This window comes from Microtus ochrogaster, unplaced genomic scaffold (genome assembly GCF_000317375.1).
Source record: "Microtus ochrogaster isolate Prairie Vole_2 unplaced genomic scaffold, MicOch1.0 UNK41, whole genome shotgun sequence".
Classification (NCBI taxonomy): Eukaryota; Metazoa; Chordata; class Mammalia; order Rodentia; family Cricetidae; genus Microtus; species Microtus ochrogaster.
Genome location: NW_004949139.1, coordinates 2,069,920 through 2,090,815, shown reverse-complemented (window position 1 = coordinate 2,090,815; position 20,896 = coordinate 2,069,920). Strand labels below are relative to the sequence as shown.

General features: G+C 38.2%; 1 protein-coding gene across 7 annotated transcripts in view; it reads left to right on the top strand.

Moving 5' to 3' along the window:
• Nup98 (nucleoporin 98) overlaps nt 1-20,896 on the top strand; it is a 90,871-nt gene that overhangs the window by 33,578 nt on the left and 36,397 nt on the right. For 5 of the 7 annotated variants that reach the window (XM_013354357.2, XM_026790113.1, XM_013354356.2 and 2 more), the window contains 6 exons: nt 3,182-3,322; nt 8,994-9,127; nt 11,625-11,812; nt 15,025-15,141; nt 19,081-19,379; nt 20,479-20,592. In XM_013354357.2, coding sequence (XP_013209811.1) covers nt 3,182-3,322; nt 8,994-9,127; nt 11,625-11,812; nt 15,025-15,141; nt 19,081-19,379; nt 20,479-20,592 — 993 coding nt within the window. The remainder of the gene's footprint in view (nt 1-3,181; nt 3,323-8,993; nt 9,128-11,624; nt 11,813-15,024; nt 15,142-19,080; nt 19,380-20,478; nt 20,593-20,896) is intronic. The other 2 variants (XM_013354359.1, XM_013354358.1) reach the window with 1 other exon arrangement.

The window sequence follows — 20,896 nt, the reverse complement described above, 5'->3', positions numbered from 1 at the left end:
TCTTTCTTTCTTTCTTTGAGACAGGGTTTCTCTGTGTAGCCCTGGCTGGCTGTTTTGGAACTTGCTCTATAGACCAGGCTGGCCTCAAACTCATACAAATCCTCCTGCCTCTGCCTCCCAAGTGCTATGATTAAAGCCCTATACCACTACCACCACCACCACTGCCTGGCTTCTGTTTGTTTGTTTGTTTGTTTGTTTGTTTGTTTGTTTTAAGACAAAGTCTCTGTGTCACTCTGGCTGTCTTAGAAGTGGCAGGGTGGCCTTTTTCTCTGGAAAACTGGTATTAAAGGTGTGCATCACCATGGCCTGACCCCCCTCAAAGGAGTAGTCTGATCTGACTTTTCTCCTCCAAGTGTTAGAATGGCAAGCCTCTGCTGCCATGCTGTTTATGTGGTGCTGTGGGATTCAACCGAAGGTTTAATGCACGTTAGAGAAGAGGTCTACCATCTGAGCTACATTCCCACCCACTCTTTGTTGTTATTTTTAAACAATATCTCTTATAGCACACCTGGGCTTCAATTGCTGTCCTGCTTCAGCCTTTGGGTACTAGATTACAGATGAGTGCTACTACCAAAGGGGCTTTTATCTCTAAAGGGTCTTATGTTTATGGCTAAACATAAGACTTGGGTGAGAATTTAGTTTAGCCATGCAGTTTTCCAGTGACTTATAATTTGGTCACATCTTAATAATCGTATCATCAGTTGAAAATAATGTGTTTAAGCCAGGCGGTGGTGGCTCACGCCTTTAATCCCAGCACTTGGGAGGCAGAGGCAGGTGGATCTCTGTGAATTCGAGACCAGTCTGGTCTACAAGAGCTTGTTCCAGGACAGACTCCAAAACCACAGAGAAACCCTGTCTTGAAAAACCAAAAAAAAAAAAAAAAAGTGTTTAATACAGTTAACCTGTCATAACTTTTTCTCGATTACATTAAGCATGTTCAGAGCATACAGCTTTGCCTGTAGGTGAGCTTGATATCAATAACTGAGAAAGCCTTCAAAGTCAAAAATCAAAGCATTGTTTCTGCCAAATGACCATTATAAAGTCACAAAATTATCTGTATTTCCATTCAGATTCTTTTGCCAGTCATTTAATTTTACTTATATGCAAGTTTTCCTCATGTTTGAGTTTGATTCTTGTATGATTACATTTCTGTTTGTAATGTAATCCGTATCTTGAGGATTATGATTACCAATGTCCTTTGCCTTTAGTTCAGGCTTTTAAAATGTTCTGTAGTGGGACTGGAGAGATAGTTCAGTGGTTAAGAGCACTTCCCAGCACTCACATGGCAGCTCAAAACTACCTGTAATTCCAGTTCCAGGGGATGTTTCACCCATGGCAAAACACCACTGGACATCAAATAAAAAAATAGAATCCCTGCATTCAAAAAATATTAATAATAAAATATCATGTGCCATTTTTTTCTAATATTATCTCTTAATTACACAATTTAATAGTTTAACTTTCGATATTTTGTCTTTCTTCATAGTTTACAGATCACATTTTTTTGCTATATATTCCTTATTCATGCCTTTTCCATATAAATAAACTAAAAGACAAAATCAGTAAAGAATTTTACACTTTTAATTTTAGTAGGAATAAATTATATATGGAAATTTGGGTTGTACAAGTTGTCAAGCAAATATAGATTCTATGACTATTATATTTACTAAAACAGACTTTGAGTTTTAAGAACATGTTCTTAAATTTGAATTCTGCATTTCACGTATTATATGTAAACTAACACTATAGAGCTCAGTACTGTTTGTGGGGATAACATGAGCTAAATGTTGTCATTTGCAGTTTCCTTTTGAGTGATGGAGATTCAAACTCATTCCTCAGTAGAAGTATATTTCTAGTACATGGGTCTTTGGGTTTTGTCTTTTTTTAGTTTTTTTTTTAATGTTTAAGTTAAATTGACAAGCCTTTCTCTAAGTAGAATTTGATTCCCCAGACAGAGACACTAAATAATTACAAATAGAAAATAATTTCTCTTCTACATTAAAATATTTCAAGACCTATGTATAACTTTACGTGTATGAGTTTTGCCTGCATGTACGTCTGCGCATGACTGTGCCAGTGAAGGTCAGAAGGGGCCTGAGTGGAGTTACCGACTGTTGAAGTCACCATGTGCGTATTGTCATCAAGCCTGGGTCCTCTGTAAGAGCAACAAGTGCTCACTGAGATATGCTGGTGCATATTTGTAATTCCAGGATTTAGGTAGAGGAATGAGCTTTATTCCAACCAGTCTAGTTCCTATTTAAACTTGCATATATTTAATTCTTACATTGGGCATTTTGAAGAAAAAAGTTTGTTTAGTTAAAGCCGTTTTCAGGAGATTTATAATATAATTAAAAGTGTTACTCTTTCTTAACCATTCAAAGGAGATAATTTGATTTCCTGTAGTTTAGTTTCTATGCCAGTTTAAAATATTTACATTGAGGCTGGAGAGATGGCTCAGTGGTTAAGAGAGAGCATTGCTGCTTTTCCAGAGGTCCTGGGTTTGATTCCCAGTAGCCCAACTGATAGCTCTCCACTGTCTGCAACTCCAGTTGTAGGATTTTTGATGACCTCTTCTGACTTCCATGAGCACCAGACGTGCATAGATATACATGGCAGGGGAAAACACATACACATAAAAATAATTTTTGTAAACTGGCATTGTGATTGGGTCAACTAAGTATTTTGATTTGTAAATACTAAAATACACATGGAACTGTTTTTTTTTTTTTAACTAATTGTAAATCTGTTTTTGTAGAGTTGTAGTTAATGTTGATGTCTTGGTCACTCTGTCTGACTCTTTTTCCTATCACAACTTTTGTAACTTTGATCTCAAATGGAACAAGCACTCCTGCTTTAGATAGATCAGTTAATAGTCTGTGTGTTTGACAGGTACCATGTTTCTTGGAAATGTAATAAGAAATGTATTTGTTTTAACTATTAGTAGAATAAGTTATCTGTCACGTGTTGTAGTTGAGGGAACTAACACAGTGAATGATGGTTTTGCCTCTGCTGTACCCAGTCCAGTGCCTGGTGTGAGTCAGTGTCTACCACAGTAGTTCTTTCCTCGAAATGACTGCTCGTGATGAAGCTTCCAAATGTATTGTATCTTTAAGTAACTGACCGCTGGCACAATAGTCAAAGGATCTTCTGTGGCACTTGTTCTTTCCTCTTGTCTCCATAGCTCTTGGTGCTGGACAGGCATCTTTGTTTGGAAACAGCCAACCTAAGATTGGAGGGCCTCTTGGTACAGGAGCCTTTGGGGCCCCTGGATTTAATACTACGACAGCCATTTTGGGCTTTGGCGCCCCCCAGGCCCCAGTAGGTAAGTGCCAGTCACTTTAGAAGGCTTTACAGTTTATTTCTTGCTAATACTTAGCTTGCTGACTTGATTTTTTTTACTGTCCGGTCTCTACTAAAGCAGTGTGCATATGCACATCATTAAATACCCGTGTAATATAGAAGGGTTTAGACTCTGGCCTTCCTTATCGCTTCATTCCTAGGCTTGGTCTTCTTAGAAATCATTTTGTTATTATTTTAAATTTATTTAGCATATGATGTTTATTTTACTATGTAATGTGTTTGTATGCTGTGTTTTGTTTTAATATACGTAAATTTAACTTGTTAAAAATAGAGGTGTTAGCTCACTTACCTATCTCTGTTGTTTTGTTTCCTAAGTTTTACTTTTATCGGTTGAAATATTTTATGTACTGCATTCATGTGAATATACTTCCTTAGTTTTCACAGTATCTTCCGCCTTATTTCTAACTAAAAGTTATCTTAGTGTGGAAACATCTATATAAACTGTGTGTCACTAGAAAACCTAGTATCACCTGGAGTAATAGTGTGAGTTAGAAAGAAATGAGTTGGATTTTTTTAAAGACTTTATAATTTTATTTTATGTGGAGGTCAGAAAAGATCATCAAATTCCCTTGAAGATAGTTGTGAGCTATCCTATAGGTGCTGAGAACCAAACCTAAGCCCTGTAGGAAGAACCAGTGCTCCTAAATGCTGAACTGTCTCTCTGGCCCCCAAAAGGAGGTTTGATTTTGTTTTTATTCTTCGGTTGTTTGTTTTAGCAGTGTTTCTCTGTGTAGCTCTGGCTGTCCTAGTACTCACTCTGTAGAACAGGCCTTCTTTCGCCTCCCAGATATAGGCACGTGCCGTCCTGCTCAGCCAGGAATGAGTTTATATGACTAAATTCATGAGCTGTTTTCTCCCAACACTTGTACTACATTTTGAGATCATTATACATTTAAGCTGTGTGTGTGTACTGATTCTGTCTACTAAATGATAGTTTCCTTGATTCCCTTTATCAAGTGAGTTATCAGTGCCCTTCCCTAGTCTTCTCTTTCCCCCTTTCTTCTTTTTATGTATGGAAATATATTTGAAATTTTTAGACACTACTTTATGTGTATTAATATTTTGCTTGCATGTATGTAAGTATACCAATTATGCGCTGGGTTCACAAGGAGATCGGAAAAGGGCATTGGATCCCTGGCACTGGAGTTACAGTTTTGAGTTATATAGGTACAAGGAATTGAATCTGGGTCCTCTGTAAGAGCAACAAGTGTTCTTAACTGCTAAGCCAACTCTCCGGCCCCCTGTCTTCATATTGATAGTTGATATGACATGTCACTTAGTACTGTCTTCTGTTCTTGTGTTAAAAATAATTTGAAAGCCAGGCAGTGTGGCTCCCACTTAAAAGTGTCACTTAAGGAGACACAAGGATCAAGAATTTAAGGTATTTCTAGCTGCCTAATAAGTTGAGAGCCAACCTCAGTTACATAGGTCCCTATATCAAAGGAATCCCAAGGATTTCTTGAATGCTTCTCTTTTCAGGCATCTGATTATAGACTTTGATTTTTCTTAACTCTGGATTTGCTAGTTGATACTAAAATTTTCAGGTATCTTTTGATCCTTAATTTATTAGGATTTCTTAAATTTTGATCCTGCTTTGTGATCTTTTCCATTTCACATTTAAAAATAAAATACTTAAAACCCCACTGGCAACTTTGTGCTTGTATTTGCCAGCATCTTTCATTATTCAATTTGTAGTCTTAAAACAGATATTTAAAAGTTCCCTAAATGATAGAATGTTAATTCTCAGTTGATGGATAATACCATTTCTCTGTTCTTTCCATGAGCTTATTTCATGCTCTGTGACTATCCAGCCTCCAATCTTCAGCACTTGAATTACAGGAGTTTGCCACTTTACCCTTTTGATGCTGTTGTGTAGGGATCAATCAGACCAAGAATTTTATACAAAGTAGACAAACTGCCAGCTGAGTTATATTCCTCTATGGACTATGCTATGGACTATACATTTATTCTTCTGTTTTGTTTTAGTCCTACTTGAACAAATCTGGTGTTTTGTTTCCCCAACTCCCTTATTTTAACTCATATTGCGTAACAAAGACTGGCCTTGAACTCCTGATCTTCTTTACCTCTACCTGCTAAGTTCCGGCGAATGTTAGACATGCAGTTGTACATTATTGCCCATTTAAAAATTATTCTATTAACTTACAGAATGTCTACCTTCATATCAAAATAAAATCTTAATTAAAAGGTGATAGACTTGTTATACTCAGTCATTATTTGGAGAGGTCTCATCCTCAGTTTTGTCGTGCTGGTATCCCTGTAGGTTCTAGTGCAGTGTCCTCGTTTGGTTCATTTTAACCGAAACTTTTTTTTTTTTTTTTGGTTTAGTTTAATTTTTGGTTTTGTTTTCCAAAACTTGTCTCTTTAGAAAATTTTACCCAAATGTTGTATTTTATTTCTTAACTCTAAGCAGAATTGATGTGCTAGAACTATTTTTCCCAGTACTCAGAAGGCAGAGGCTAGTCTGGTCTAAGAACAAGTTCCAAGTCAGCCAGAGCTACAGAGAAATCCTATCACAACAACAACAACAACAAAAAGAAAAAAAACCAAAACAGAAAAAGAAAGAATTAGTCTCTTCTCTGTCATTAAAAAGACTTGATTTTGTTTTCATAACCCCTTTAATGATTTGGTCATAATTTAACTCTTTGATATGTTTTCAAATTCTTATGGTCAAAATATAGTGCCAGTTTCACTAGTATTTATTCACTAAATTTTGCTCACATGCAGCTTTCTTATCTGTATCTTCAAAAAGATTGTTTAGATTATTTTATGTGTATGAGTGTTTTGCTGCATGGATGTATGTATACCATATGTGAACCTGCTGCATGCAGTCTAGAAGAGGGTGTTGGTTTCCTTGGAAACCATCTATAAACATATAGATGGTTTAAGTCACCAAGTGGATGCTGGGAACTGAGCTCAGGTCCTCCGTAAGAGTATCAAGTGAGCCATATCCCCCATAAACACCTTTTATTTTAAGACGTTTTATTTTTAATTGTCTGTCTGTCTGTCTGCTAGTGTCAGTGTATGACAAGTGTGTATGGATGCTCACGTAGGCCAGAAGAGGCATATCTGCTGGAACGGAACTTTGTGTACTGCCTAATATAGGTGCTAGGAACTGAACTCTGGCTCTCTGGAAGACCAATATCTGCTCTTAACTGCCGAATCTTCTCTCCAGACCCTATATCTTTTTTGAGGGGGGGGGAGTTGATACAGAGAAGTTTTCATATTTACAATGTAAAACAAATTTTCCTAAATATGCTTGGGTTTGTTGATGATTTTTAAGCAATTATGCATATAGGTGTTTTGCTTACATGCATTTCTGTATACCTCCTGCCTATAGTAGCCTTAAAAAGGCGTCAGATGCCTTATCATAGTTACATATGGTTATGGTTCTGAGTCCTGTGTGGGTGCTGGAAACTGAACCCGGGTTCTCTGGGGAAAAAAATGCCAGTTCTCTTAACTGCTCTATCTCTCCAGCCCCTTGTTTTTTTATTCTTATGAGCTGGTCCACTTAGTGTGACTCAAACATAGGTCAGTTTTTTTTGTTTTGTTTTGTTTTGTTTTGTTTTGTTTTGTTTTGTTTTGTTTTTCGAGACAGGGTTTCTCTGTGGCTTTGGAGCCTGTCCTGGAACTAGCTCTGTAGACCAGGCTGGTCTCGAATTCACAGAGATCCACCTGCCTCTGCCTCCCAAGTGCTGGGATTAAAGGCGTGCGCCACCATCGCCCGGCCATAGGTCAGTTTTTAAGAGATCAGATTTTTTTTTTTTTTTCAGGGATACGTGATTGCCAAGTAACAATGATGAATTTTTTTGGTAAGGATAGCACCCTGGTAGTGTTTGCCTAGCATGTGTGAGACCCTATCTTTAATCCCCAGGACCAAAGGGGTTGTTGTTTATGAAACTTAGTCTCCTTGCCTAACTTCACACAATAGCACTGTTTTGTTTATTGGTAATGCCGTGTTACAGAAGTAATTTGTATATATTTTTTTGCTTATATATAGTCTTTTTTTTTTAATTATCATTTGTGCCAGGATCTTTTTTTTTTCTTTTCCCTTTTCTTTTTCTTTCTTTTTTTGTTTTTTGTAGACAGGGTTTCTCTGTAGCTTGTAGACCAAGCTCACAGAGATCTTTCTGCCTCTGCTCCTGAGTGCAGGGATTAAAGGCATGCACCACAACCGCCTGCTTGAACTCACCCCTCCATTTTCTTTATCCTTCCAAGTAGCAGGAATTACAGTCATGTGTCACCATGGCTGACTCTTGTCTGTAGTCTTAAATTGTTTTAGTGACTTTTCCGAATTCAGATGGTTTACTATATGGTCTTTCATTATTATCTCCTCTGGGTCTCAAATTCTTGAGCATATTGTACTACTCCTTTAATAGCAAAAGTGTTTTAATTAACTTTTTTTTTTAACATTGCATAGCTTTATGTGTATAGAAAGGGTCTCTTTCTCTGTATCCGAAGTGACCTCGAACTCATAGCAATGCCTTAAGCCTTCTTCTACCTGATAGGTTTACAGGTTTGAGCATCAAGCCTCGCTGGATTCATCCAGTTTTAACAATTTGTTTGACTAAGGCGGATCTACTATGGTATGATTTTTTTTTTTTTAAGTCTAACTCCCCATTCTGGTGTTGCTGCTGCATTCATTTTCCCCATTATGAGAATGTAGAGTTTTGATACGATAAGTTGATATCCTTACTATGTTTTGGCTTTTGCCTATTTCGAAATCTTTGTAAGAGGAAAAGTTATTTTCACTCAGATGTTTGGTGATTTAATCTTTGACAAGTATGTTTGGAATGATTCTCTTAAAAATCAGATTCTTTATCATTAGAAGTATACTACACTGTTTTACTATTCTTTTTTATACACGACATTTTTGTACATTATTAATATAATCTTTATTGTTGCTTTTGTCTGTTCTCTGAATTTTCTGTGGCTGATGGGAAATGTTCTATTTTGGTTTTTGTTTTATTTTTTTGTTTGTTTGTGGTTTTTTGAGACAGGGTTTCTCTGTGTAGCCTTGGCTGTCCTAGAACTAACTCTGTAGGCCAGGCTGGTCTTGAACTCACAGAAATCTGCTCCCCTTTACCTCCCCCCGCCCCGTGCTGAAATGAAAGGCATGTTCCATCACTGCCTGGTAGGAAATATTATTCATTCTTAAGCTTTGGGAGAAAATTAACTTAGCTGGCCAGCCTAAAACTTTGTCATCTAGACTAGACTTGAACTCCTGATTCTCATGTCCTAGCCTCTAGAATGCTAGGCTTTATAAGGATATGCCATAAAACTGCCTTTTGTTCTAGAGATCAAAACTATAACTGTTTTGTAATGTGTGCTGTTGGCAGATAAGTACAAAGCAGTTTTTATAGGCTATTTTAATTTACATGTATTTGATTACTAGTTAGTGAATTTTTTAAGTAATATTTCTTGTGAAATAAATGGCTTTCAATATTTTTGCTTACTTTTATTTAATTCATGGTTTTATGCTTTTAGTTTGCTCTCAATACCATTGAGTGGGTCTGAACATTTAAAAATTTCATTTCTTTAAAGAGTTCTCTGATACTCATGTGTTGGATCCTTGAACTTAACTCCCCACCCCCATCCTTTTCTCTTTTGAATAGCTTTGACAGATCCAAATGCTTCTGCTGCCCAGCAGGCTGTTCTCCAGCAGCACCTCAATAGTCTAACATACTCACCCTTTGGAGACTCCCCTCTCTTCCGGAATCCTATGTCGGATCCTAAGAAGAAAGAAGAGGTAATTTTTTTTTATTATTATTATTCTTAAGAGAGACTAAAAATGAGTTTTATCTATCAAAGGGACCACAGTTAACAGATATTTCCAAGTATATTGGCATTGCATTTTGACATTTCACATTTGGGAGAAGTAGAGGTAAAGGTTTGGTGAACAAACAGTTGGTTCTGATGTAGGAGTTCTTTTGTTTCCAATTTTCCAGAGCTGGGATAATGAAGGCTTTTTTAATGTGACTTTAGAGATCAAACTCAGGTCTTTATTCTTGCAAGGCAAGTACTTTACTGATTGAACCATCTCCCTAGTACTTTGGTACTGTGTAAATCTAAGTTGTAATTAGATGAATATTTTGTTATCAACACAGCCTGATGCCTAAGTATGATAAGGTAGGCATCATGTTTAATGCTAAGGATGCAAAGCAAGAGAAGGAACTTTATGAGCTTATAAGGGAGCTTGACCTCTGAGAATTTAAGTTTACTGTAGCTCAATATTGTAGATGGAATAATAGAGGAACCAATTTTTTTGATAAGTGAGTAAATAAAACGTTACATAATAAATATTGCTATCCATTGAAAGGAGCAGAGTAAATGGGTAAACCTTGAAAGTATGCCATGAAAGAAGCCAGAACATTGCTTTATGATTTGTTTGTATTGATAGATTCACAATTCATTGAGAAAGTGGGCTTTTGGTTGACAAGGGATGAAGAAGAATTTGGATGTACAGAGTATCTTTGTAGTGATAGAAATATGCTAGAATTAGATAATGGTAACACAGATTATAATAGTTTTGTCAGTTTGCAAAAATCTCGTGTCATTTGAGTCTCAGTGAGAGATCAGTTTAACCTGTAGACTTATCAGCAATGCGATTGTCTTGATTGCCTTAATTGATATGGAAAGACACAGCCTAAAAGTGGACAGCTTCATTCCTCGATTTAGAGCATTGGACTGTCTAAGAATACTGGACATAGATGAATTTATTTCTCTCTGTTCTTGATTATGAATATGTGGTGGTCAGCTGATTCAAGTTTCCTCCTTGACTTCCTAGCTAGTTGTACTAGAATCTGGGATTGTGAGCTAAAACAAACCTGTCTACCTTAAGTTGCTTTTGCCAGAGTATTTTAGCAACAGAAATGAACATGGACAGCTATACACATTAAATGGCAAATTTTTATGTTATGAGAATACTGATACAAGTTTTTAAATATATGCCTTGTGTGGTGGGTCGCAGCACACAGGAGGCTAGAAAGTAAGCTTCAGGCTAGCCAGGGCTACATAGTGAGACCCTCTCTCAAAAACAAGCAGAACTTTTTAGATATGATAAGAAGAATGGTAAATAGGTAGGTATGTAAATTTGATGAGACTTTTCAAGAGGAGGTGATATTTTTCTCTTGAAGTATAATAGAGAAATTAAGATATTCTAAACAAAGGCACTAAATTACAAAAGGACATGAAAACATCTTTTTGTGTGCCTTTGGCATGTATGTTCACATTTGTGGGCATATGTATTTGTGTATTTGTGTATTTGCAGTTGTGCCTATGTATCCAAGGATAACTTTTAGGAGTTTGTTCTTTTTTTCCACTGTGTGGGTTCCTGGATCCAAACTCTAATTATCAGATTTAGGTTCTTTTTTTTTCCGAGACAGGGTTTCTCTGTGGCTTTGGAGCCTGTCTGGAACTAGCTCTTGTAGACCAGGCTGGCCTCGAACTCACAGAGATCCACCTGTCTCTGCCTTCCGTGTGCTGGGATTGAAGGCGTGCGCCACCACTGCCCAGCCAGATTTAGGTTCTTTTACATACTAAGTATCTCACCAGCTCAGATCATGATATTAGGTGTTAGTGTCCTTGGCCAAGAGAGCTGATACTTCAACAAAAGATGAGGTTTGAAATTTGGTTAACCTAGTCTAGCCTCAATTTGCTGTCCCCCTGACTCTATCTCCCAAATGCTGGTATTAAGTGTGAAAACCAAACTTGGTAAATGTCTTTAATCCTCACACTGGTGAGGCAAAGAGTTCAAGGCCATCCTGGTCCAAGTAGCAAGTTACAGGCAGATAAAACTGTATAGAGAGACCTGTCTCAAAGCGTGGGGAGCAGGAGATGAGTAGGATGTGAGTCACTAGGCCTGGACTAGTTTTTTTTTTTTTTTTTTTTTTTTTTTGAAACGGGTTTTCTCTGTGCTTTGGAGCCTGTCTTGTAGCTTTTGTAGACCAGGCTGGCCTCGAACTCACAGAGATCCGCCTGCCTCTGCCTCCCAAGTGCTGGGATTAAAGGCGTGCGCCACCACTGCCCAGCTAGTTTTCATAGTTTTAAATCAGTGCCATACATTTGAAGTAAACTGTAATATTCCTTGATGCTTCTTTTTGAGACAGTGAAACAATGCCTTGCTATATAAACCTGCCAGATCTGGGCTTCTCTGTAATCAGACTGGCCTTAGTCTCGCAACTGCTGGGGTCACAGATGTAAACTACCATATCAAGCTTCCTTGATGCTTTTCTTTTCCTTTTCAGAGGCTGAAACCAACCAATCCAGCAGCTCAAAAGGCTCTTACCACACCTACTCATTATAAACTTACACCTCGCCCTGCCACCAGAGTCAGACCAAAGGCTTTGCAAACAACTGGTACAGCCAAATCACATCTCTTTGATGGACTGGATGATGATGAACCATCCTTAGCCAATGGAGCATTCATGCCCAAGTAAGTTATTTTTATTAAGAAATATAGCTATTTAAGCAATAAAGCCTATTTTAATTATTCTAAGGTAAAATAATTCAGATAATTATTTTGATGAATGTGATTCTAATTTTACATGTTCTTACTTTTTATTTTCTATTTTTTTGCAAAATTATTACCTTTGTATTTACTACTCAAATAGTCAAGACCTAGAGATTAAGCTCAATGGTTGAGCACTTGCCTAGCATGTATAAGGCCCTCTTTGGATCCCTAACAGCAGTATAATAAAGATTTTCTTTAAAAAATATTAAAGATCAGGTTAAGAAGAATCTGTATTTTTCTTCTGATTTGCCACATAGGTATTGTTTGTAAATACAGAACTAATAGTGCATAATTAGAAAGTAATAAGATAGGAAAGGAATATCGAAGTGCTATTCCTAAGCATAGGAAAAATTCACATCAGTAATGCCTTAGATTAGAGTGTTGAGATGAGAAAGGGCCTGAAGAAAATTACATAGCAGATAATTGGCATCAGGAGACAGGGCATTTCATTTTTGAGTGTTTTATTCTAGATAGACACAGGCGCGCGCACACACACCCATTTTTGAAAAAGGTAGTAGCTTTTTAAATCAGAATAGGGTGGGTTTTGTTTTTAATTCGTTACTTACAATTCTTTGTTTATGAATGATACTAAGTTTGATTTTTGAGTCAGGATTTCTCTGTGTAACTTAGCTGTCCTGAAATTTACTCAATATATCAGGCTGGCCTGGAACTCACCGAGAAGGACCTGCCTCTGCAGGATTAAAGGCACGCACCACAGCAAATGTTAAGTTTATTACAGCTCCTTTTCTTAAATGTGAGTTAAGAGCCAGACAGTAGTGGTGAACGTCTTTAATCCCAGCATTTGTGAGACAGGGGCAGGCTGTAGTTCCAGGGCAGCCTGGTCTATAGAGCGAATTCTAGGACAGACTCCAAAGCTACACAGAGAAACCCTGTTTCAAAAACCAAACAAGCCGGGCGGTGTTGGCACATGCCTTTAATCTCAGCATTCAGGAGGCAAAGGCAGGAGGATCTTTGTGAGTTCGAGGCCAGCCTGGTCTTACAAGAGCTAGTTCCAGGACAAGCTCCAAAGCTACAGAGAAACCCTGTCTTGAAAAACCAAAAAAAAAAAAAAGTGTGTTAGGAAAAGCTAAGAATGGGGGTGTACACCTTTATTCCCAGCACCCATAAGGCAGAGACAGGTAGATACCTGTGTCCCAAGGCCAGCCTGGTCTACAGAATAAGTTCCCAAGACAGCCAGGGCAACACAGAAAAACTATGTCTTGGGGGGGGGGGGAATAGGCCAGGCAGTGGTGGTGCGTACTTTACTCCCAGTATTCCACAGACAGAAGCATGCGGATCTCTGAGTTTGCAGGGCTGCATAGAGAAACTTGAGTCCCTTCCCACAGCCATCTTTCTCCCTCCCCTAAAGGAATAACCCAAATATAAAGTAGCACAGGGATTGAACCTAGAGAGTGGTTCAGTGGTTTAGAGCACTTGTTGCTTTTGCTCTGGCGTTTGTAGGGGACCTGAATTCAATTCTTATCATCCTCATAGTGTCTCACAAACGTCTTTTGCTTTAGTTCCAGAGGGTCCAAAATGTTCTTCTGGCCTTCTTTGAACACCAGGCACACACATGGTGCAGCCAAAACATCATACACATAAAATAAATAAAGCTAAATTTTTGTTGTTGTTGGCTTTTGTTTGTTTTTTTTTGTTTTTGAGACAAGGTTTCTTAAGTGTAGCTTTTGCTGTCCTGGAACTTACTCTGTAGAGACCAGGTTGTTTTCAAATTCACAGAGATCTACTCGCTTCTGCCTCCTGAGTTCTGGGATTAAAGGCACCACCACCGCCTGGCCAAAATCTTTACATATGGGTCGAGAACTGGATAGATGGTTCTCTGGGAAGACCATCTGCTGTACAAGAATGAGGATCTGAACTCAAAGCCCCAGCACCCACATAAGAAGCCATTCATAGAAGATCACATACTTGTCTAAAATCTGTACATTGTAGTGGTAGAGATGGGTGGATTGCTGTTATTTTCTTATCTGTCTGCTTATCTTCAAGATAAGTAAAAGACACTGTCTCAACAAAATAAGGTGGAAAGTGGTAAGACCTAACTCTGCCTTTTTCGTGCACACATCCCAATTAGGGAAATTGTTTTAGCCCAAAATATAAAATGTGTTTTATTTGTTGTATTGCAAGTGATTTATTTTGAAGGCAAGGATAATGTACTTGTGTGTAGTTAAAAGAGCCTTGATACTGTTCTACTTTCCATCCTGTTGCTGTGGTAAGCTGTGGTAAGATGCTGACCAAAAGCACCTTAGGCAAGGAAGGGATTTACTTGGTTTACGCAGCTAGTTTATACTCTTATAATTGAGGGAAGTCAGGGCAGAAATCCAATGTAGGCACTTGACTTAGATCCCTTGGGGGAATACTGTTTGCTGCCTTACTTTTGGGCTTACACTTAGTCTTTTAAAAATAGTTGGATTTTTATATTTAAAAGTGTGTCTATGTGTTATATGTACTTGAGTGCAAGTAATCTCAAGAGTCCAGAAAAGGTAGGGAGACCTTATAATTCCGGGCAATTATATATGGTTGTGACCTTCCTGTTGTGATGGGAGTTAGAGTCAAACTCAGGGACCTCTCCACCCCACCCCGCATGGGTGGGTGCAATAAGTTGACTAGGTCTTTCTGTGTAGTCCAGGCTATCATAGAACTCAATATGTAGACCAAGTTTACCTCTAACTCACAGAGATTGCCTGCCTCTGCCTCTTGAGTGCTGGGATTAAAAATGTGTGCCACATACTCAACTTTAAGAATGTTTTCCATTTTAATCTGAATCTTCTCAGCTTTATTGTTCAATATAAGTACAATATATCTGAGACTGTATGATGTGATTATACAACTAAAAAAAATTATATATGCAGCCCAGGGTGGTGGCACATGCCTTTAATCCTAGCACTTGGGAGGCAGAGGCAGTCAGATTTCTGTGAGTTCAAGGCTAGCTTAATCTACAGATCAAGTTCCAGGAGAGCCAATACTGTTACACAGAGAAACCTTGTCTTAAAAAAATTATATATGCAACTTATTAGGAGAGTTTTGGGTATACAAGAGTGTTCCAGGTTTTAAAACAATGTTTGGTACATGTGTGTACATGTTAAATTATTTCTATTTCTTTTGATCTCTACTTTTAGAAAGAGCATCAAGAAGTTGGTTTTGAAAAATCTTAACAATAGCAATCTCTTTTCTCCTGTTAATCATGATTCAGAAGACCTAGCTTCACCATCTGAGTATCCAGAAAATGGAGAGAGGTAAGTTGAATTCTGTTTGTAAATATTCCTCCTAATAGTTCTGTTCCGTTTTCAAAGATTCTACTTTATAAAGATTGATGAATGATAAAATAGAAGTAATATATAGTTCAGGGGCACCTAGATGTTATATTATTACTACTTCTTCTTTTTTTAAGATTTATTTATTTATTTAGTATGTATACAACATTCTGCCTCCATGTATGCCTGCACGCCAGAAGAGGGCAACAGATCTCATTACAGATGGTTGTGAGCCACCATGTGGTTGCTGGGAATTGAACTCAGAACCTCTGGAAGAGCAGCCAGTGCTCTTAACCACTGAGCCATCTCTCCAGCCCATGTTATTACTTCTTGAGTACTTTTTGTTGTTGTTGTTTTGTGCTGTTTTTTTGAGAAAAAGTTTCTCTGTGTGACAGTCCTGTCTGTCCTAGAACTTGCTTTGTAGACCAGGCTGGCCTCGATCTCACTGAGATCCGCCTGTTTCTGCCTCTTGAGTGCTGGGATTAAAAATGTGTGCCGCTACCACCTGGCTACTTCTTGAGTACTTTAAATATTAAAATTTTTGGAGCTCTGCGAGGCACACACACAGGAAGTAATATGTCTAATTGTAGACTCAGGAAGGTGATCTACTTGTCTTCTGGTCTGACTTAACAGGCTACTAATGTTCTGTATTCACCTTTCATATTGGTTTCAACTAACATAGGATCATAGCCCAGGAAATTAACTCTTTATACAGGAAAAAGGCCTGCGTCGCTAAAATTACCTTCAGAGAGAAAAATTCTTGCTTGGGCACCTTGCTGGAGTCAAAAGCAGGGTCCCTGGAAGAGGTTCCTTTTAACTCAGCCAGCTAGTTGCTAGGGTTAGGTTAGGTCAAGGTTGTGTTCCCAGTCACGTCACACGGGAACTTCACAGCCACACCCACCCTGAGACGTGAGTTGCCTCATTGCCAGATTCACTGGTTTCTTGTGACTCTGAAATGATACCATTCTTACCAACTATGGGATTGCTAGCTTGTCTGTCTGCTCATATATACTGAGAGCTCTGTGGAGATCACCCTTTTTTCTTACCCTTACCCTTATGCTTGATGCTTTGCCCTTATGCCTTATGTGCCCTTATACTCGGTCATTCCCCTAAGGTATAAAGAAACTTGCAGAAAAATCGTGCCTAAGTCAGTCAGTTGGTTCTTCCCCTCAGATCCCATTGCCAAGCCTGTCTTCGCTTGTCATAGAAGTCCTATTCTGAACCCCGAGAGAGTGCTGAGGCAGGTACTCAGTAGCTCCCAATACATGCAGACAAAGTACTCAAACATTGTATCAGTGAATCTTTTTAATATTAATTTATTTATTAATTTATTATGTGTACAATATTCTGTCTGTATGTATGTCTGCAGGCCAGAAGAGGGCACCAGATCTCATTATAGATGGTTATGAGCCACCAAGTGGTTGCTGGGAATTGAACTCAGGAGCTTTGGAAGAGTAGGCAATGCTCTTAACCACTGAGCCATCTCTCCAGCCCATATCAGTGAATCTTTAAATTAAAAAAAAAAAATGGCTGAGCATAGTGGTGCACACCTTTAATCCTAGCACTTGGAGGCAGAGGCAAGTGGATCTCTGAGTTTGAGGACATCCTGGTCAACATAGGGAGTTTCAGCATTGCCACAGCTATGTAGAGAGACCCTGTCTTAACTATACAAAGAGAATAAAAGAATGAAATAACCAGTGATGGTAGTATGCATTTACAATTCCAGGAGTAGAGTTAGTTTTTGTTTTGCATTCAATACACCTTAAGCAACTGCTCTCCCAACCTACAATTACAACTGGGAAGCTACCAGGTGGGAAATCTGTTCCTTCAGGCACTGGCTCTACCAAGGCCACTAAAGGAAACTTTATCTTAATCTCTGTCCTACAGAACTCTGGGTACAAAGGTAGACTTGAAATCCTGCTAGCTCAGAGTGGCTGAATAATAAGTAGCTAACCTCTACTTGCTTGTGCATCTCCCGGAAGAGGGACCATATTTATGCTCAGCCCCCAGTTAAGAACCCTCGCTAGGCTTAGTTCCTTCCTACCACTTCCTGTCAACTAGTTGCTGACTCAGCCTCATGACCCCAGGTTAATTTTATTTAGTCAAACTAATGTAACAAGTCTTTGCATTGTTAACAAAAGCAGCAGAAACAAAGGTAGTATACCTTTATACAGTTATATTCCACAACAGTTGATTCTCTCTTTCCACCATGTGGGTCCTAGAGATTAAACTTGGGTCTTTTAGTCTGTTTCACTCTCTGTGCCATCTTGCCAGTTCTACCTCCAAAACCCCCTACCCTCTCATCCCCCGCAAGGCAGGGTTTCTCCGTGGTTGTCCTTGAACTCACAGAGATCTGCCTCCAGAAGTATTGGGATTTTAATGTGCTCCACCATGCCCAGCATACATCCTAATTCTTAATGGTTTGGTCATTGTGGTGAATATAAGATAATTTAATTAGTTCTCCATTAGTGAACATATAGAGGTTATTTGGTATTCTTTTATTCAAAATAGTGGGCTTTTTAAAATTATAATTTCATATCATTAAAATATTGCCAAACCTTGTGGTTGTACTAGTAAAGTTTAAATTCAAATTTTGAGATTTTTAAATTTTTGTGTAGGAATTTGTGTGTGCCTACAAATATATACATTCATTGTATACATGTAGTATTTGGAAAGGCCATAGAGGGTGTCATTTGGGATCCATTGGAACTGAGTTAGAGCTGTTGATAGCTTCCTTGTGAGTGCTGGAACCAACCCTGGGCCTCTCTGGAACAGCAGCAGCAGCAAGTGCTTCTAAAAGCTGAGTCATCATTCCAACCATTTCTCATTCTTTTATCTTGACATTAACCACTAATCATTTAATTCTACATAGTAGCAAATACTTTTTGTGTTTGTTTTAGTCAAAGATTTGACAGGCTGATGGGATGGGTGGCTCAAGGTGTATAAAAGCTTTTATCATCAAGCCTGATGACCTAACTTCACCCCAAGAACACACCCACACAGCAGGAGGGCAGTGTTCAGATTCATTCTTTTGAAAATGAGCAGTTAAATCTAGAGCTAAATTTTCTTACGTTTTTTGTGTTGTTTTTTTTTTTCCCCCAAAACATGGTTTCTCGGGCTGGAGAGATGACTCAGAGGTTAAGAGCATTGCCTGCTCTTCCAAAGGTCCTGAGTTCAATTCCCAGCAACCACATGGTGGCTCACAACCATCTGTAATGGGGTCTGGTGCCCTCTTCTGGCCTGCAGGCATACACACAGACAGAATATTGTATACATAATAAATAAAATAAATATTTAAAAAAAAAAACATGGTTTCTCTTTGTAGCCCTAGCTATCCTGGAACTAGCTCTTGTAGACTAGGCTGGACTCGAACTCACAGTCACAGAGATCAGCCTGCCTCTGCCTCTCAAGTGCTGGGATTAAAGACGTGTGCTACTACCGCCTCTCCCTGTTTTTTTATTTTATGTGCATGCGTGTTTTGACTGCTTGTATGTCTGTGTACCACTTGTGTACCTGGTAGCTGAGTGGATCAGGAGAGGGTACCATATCTTCTAGAACTGTAGTTACAAACAGTTGTGATCCACCTTGTGTGTGTTGGGAATTGAACCTAGGTCCTCTACAAAAGCGGTACATGCTCTTAACTACTCAGTCATCTCTCCAGCCCTACATTTTCTTTTCACCTCTAGTTAGTACTCATAACTTTGTGATATTATGCAAAGTTATTACTATTATTGTTACTTGCCTCAATTTTCTTTTTTATAAGTTAGAGACAATAGTTAGATGTATTTCACACAGTTACTATTAGGATTAATTTTATTGAATCATCCAGAATAGTGTCATATCCTTAATAAAGATTAACCTGTCATTGTCGTTACTGTCACTGGGGGCTAAAGTATTAATATTTTTTTTCTCTCTTTTCAGATTTAGCTTCCTGAGTAAACCTGTTGATGAGAACCATCAGCAGGATGGAGATAATGATTCTCTTGTATCACGTTTTTACACTAATCCTATTGCCAAACCCATTCCTCAAACCCCAGAGAGTTCTGGAAACAAAAATAACAGTAGCAGCAGTGTGGACGATACCATTGTTGCTTTGAACATGCGTGCTGCTTTGCGCAATGGACTCGAAGGAAGCAGTGAGGAAACGTCTTTCCATGATGAGTCATTGCAAGATGACCGAGAAGAAATAGAAAATAATGCTTACCATATACATCCAGCAGGTCAGTTTTACCAAATGTTTTAAACCTTTGAAATAGTTTAAACTTGTGTTTTTATAATTAATGATGTGATCAGAAGAGCCCACTTTTTACAGCCAAAGTGACTGTCCCGTCTATAAGACTTGTAAATTCAATTGGGTTGTTTATTAGTAAGACTTCACTGTGGTATGGTCTGTTGATTACCTACCACATTATAGAATTTTCCCATTAAAAAGAGGGCTCTATAGTAATTATAAAATCTATAAATTTTAGCTTACTGAAGAGAAGCTTAACAGTTAAGAGCACTGACTGTTCTTCCAGAGGCCCCAAGTTCGATTCCCAACACCCACATGGCAGCTCACAACTATCTATAACTCCACGATCTGACATCCTCACTCAGACATACATGCAGGAAAAACACCAGTGTACATAAAATAAGAATGAATAAATTAATATAGCAGAAGAAGAAAAGAAAAGAATTGGTGGGGCCCAGGTGGTGGTGATGAAAGCCTTTAATCCCTGCAAAGGGGAGGCTGAGGCAGGCAGATCTCTATGGTTTGAAACAAGTCTGGTCTAGAGTGAGTTATAGGAGAGCCAGGAATGTTTCATAGAGAAACCGTCTCCACAAAACAAAAAAATTAGATTAACAAAGGCTAGGTAGACCTTTGTTAATTAAATTTAAATGTTTTAAATTTTTCTTTCATGGGACATTGGAATTGGAGGTTTGCTCTCTCTTTCTCAAAACTCTCCTCGATTTTTCTGCATCTGCATCCTAAGTTCCACACTCAATATGTGGAGACAGGAGACCCAGAGACTCACAATCTCAGCTTCATAGTCTCATAGTCAGTTCAAGGCCAGACTATGATGCCTTAGACCTTGTCTCAAGAAAAGTTATTTTTAAAAAAAAAACCTTCCATAGATTTTGTTCGTTTTGGTTTTGGTTTATTTGGGGTTTGTTTGTTTGGCACAAGGTTTCTCTTTGCCTCCTGAGTGTTGGGATTAAAGATGTGCACTACCCTTGCCCAGCTTTTGTATAGAAAAATTTTATATGAAAGTAAAATGAATATTATTAAGAACTGTTCTCCCCAGGATAATCACAGTGCTTTCTGACTTTTGGTTGCAGGCATTGTTCTCACAAAAGTTGGTTACTATACTATTCCATCTATGGATGACCTTGCTAAAATTACGAATGAAAAGGGAGAATGCATTGTTTCAGATTTCACCATTGGTCGTAAAGGTATGTGTGAGTTTAGGTGTGAGAATATAATTCAGATTGCATCTTGATTTTATAAGTAAGGGCAGCACTTGATTTTAGGGTCTGTTTTTCCTTTATTTGGCTCCTCTTTGAAATAGAAACACTGACAAGTAACAAAGCAAGGAGGACTAGAACCATGTAGCATTTGGGGATTTAGACATAACTGTTTGGGTCTTGTAATTATTTGTCTTGTTATAATTCTTTACAATTAAAGAAACTTCAAGGTATACCAAGTTTAATACTTTGGTTTGTTTCACATTATAAAGTTATTGTAGTAATTTTACTT